The sequence below is a fragment of the Lepidothrix coronata genome, unplaced genomic scaffold (genome assembly GCF_001604755.1).
Source record: "Lepidothrix coronata isolate B3197 unplaced genomic scaffold, Lepidothrix_coronata-1.0 Scaffold938, whole genome shotgun sequence".
Lineage (NCBI taxonomy): Eukaryota > Metazoa > Chordata > Aves > Passeriformes > Pipridae > Lepidothrix > Lepidothrix coronata.
In genome coordinates this window covers 1-1,270 of record NW_016691118.1, presented here as the reverse complement: position 1 = coordinate 1,270, position 1,270 = coordinate 1, and the positions used below count along the sequence as shown (strand labels likewise).

Here is a 1,270-nt window from a genome sequence, read left to right as displayed (position 1 = left end):
CACGGTGACAACGGGGGGGACACGGTGACAACGAGGGGGACACGGTGACAACGGGGGGGACACGGTGACAACGAGGGGGACATGGTGACAAAGGGGGGACACGATGGGCCCCCCCTGGAACCCCCCACTCACCTTCCAGCCCTTCCTCCTCCTCGAACTGCGGCTTCTCCTCCTCCCCCCGCCCGTAATATTCCTCCCCGAACCATTCCTGGGGGGAAACGGGGGGTCAGCGGGAACGGGGGGGGTTCAGGGGGGTTTGGGGGGGGTCAGGGCACCCACGGCCATGAGCTGGTCGTGTTGGGCGGGGTCAAAGTCCTCCTGGAGCTGCGAGTCCGTGAGGCCGAAGGCGTCGGAGCCGGAGGCGTCGCGGATCCGGGCGAGCCGGGCGGCCAATTCCTGGCGCTTCAGGTTCTTCAGCTGCTTCAGCTCCTCCCTGCGCCGAGCCCGCTCCTGGGGGGGCACGCGGGGGGTCAGGGGGCACCCCCAGAACCCCTCCAGACCCCCCCGGGCCGGGCCCTTCCTCACCTTCTTCTTCCTCTCCCGGAGCTGCTCCCGCTTCTCCTTGCGCCGCTCGTCCCGGCGCCGAACCGACGTGGGGATGTGGCGGGGGAAGGTCTGGACCTGGAAGGGGGGGACACGGGGTCAGGGACCCCCAAACTGCCCCCCAAACCCAAAACTGCCCCCTCAACTCCAAAACTGCCTCCCCAACCCCAAAACTGCCCCACAACCCCAAAACTCCCCCTCCCAAACTGGGGATGTGGCGGGGGAAGGTCTGGACCTGGGGGGGGGACACGGGGTCAGGGACCCCCAAACTGCCCCCCCAACCCCAAAACTGCCCCCCCGACCACAAAACTGCTCCCCTAAGTCCAAAACGACCCCCCCCAAAGTGGGGATGTGGCGAGGGAATGTCTGGACCTGCAGGGGGGGGACACAGGGTCAGGGACCCCCAAACTGCCCCCCTACCCCAAAACTGCTCCCCCAACCCCAAAACTACCCCCCCCAAAACTGGGGATGTGGCAGGGGAAGGTCTGGACCTGGAAGGGGGGGACACAGGGTCAGGGACCCCCAAAATGCTGCTCTACCAAGCCCAAAACTGCCCCCCAACCCCAAAACTGCTCCCCTAAGTCCAAAACGACCCCCCCCAAAGTGGGGATGTGGCGAGGGAATGTCTGGATCTGCAGGGGGGGACACAGGGTCAGAGACCCCCAAACTGCCCCCCCAACCCCAAAACTGCTCCCTCAAGCCCAAAACTGCCCCCCCAACCCCAAAA

The 1,270-nt window shown here is 66.4% G+C and overlaps 1 protein-coding gene across 1 annotated transcript in view; it reads right to left on the bottom strand.

The window, feature by feature from the left end:
* Positions 1–621, bottom strand: part of KRI1 (KRI1 homolog) — a gene marked incomplete at its 5' end in the record, with an annotated part of 7,292 nt that extends 6,671 nt beyond the window's left edge. Inside the window, 3 exons of the mRNA XM_017840136.1 lie at positions 122–208; positions 280–450; positions 526–621. Coding sequence (XP_017695625.1) covers positions 122–208; positions 280–450; positions 526–621 — 354 coding nt within the window. The remainder of the gene's footprint in view (positions 1–121; positions 209–279; positions 451–525) is intronic.
* Positions 622–1,270: the final 649 nt, after the last annotated feature.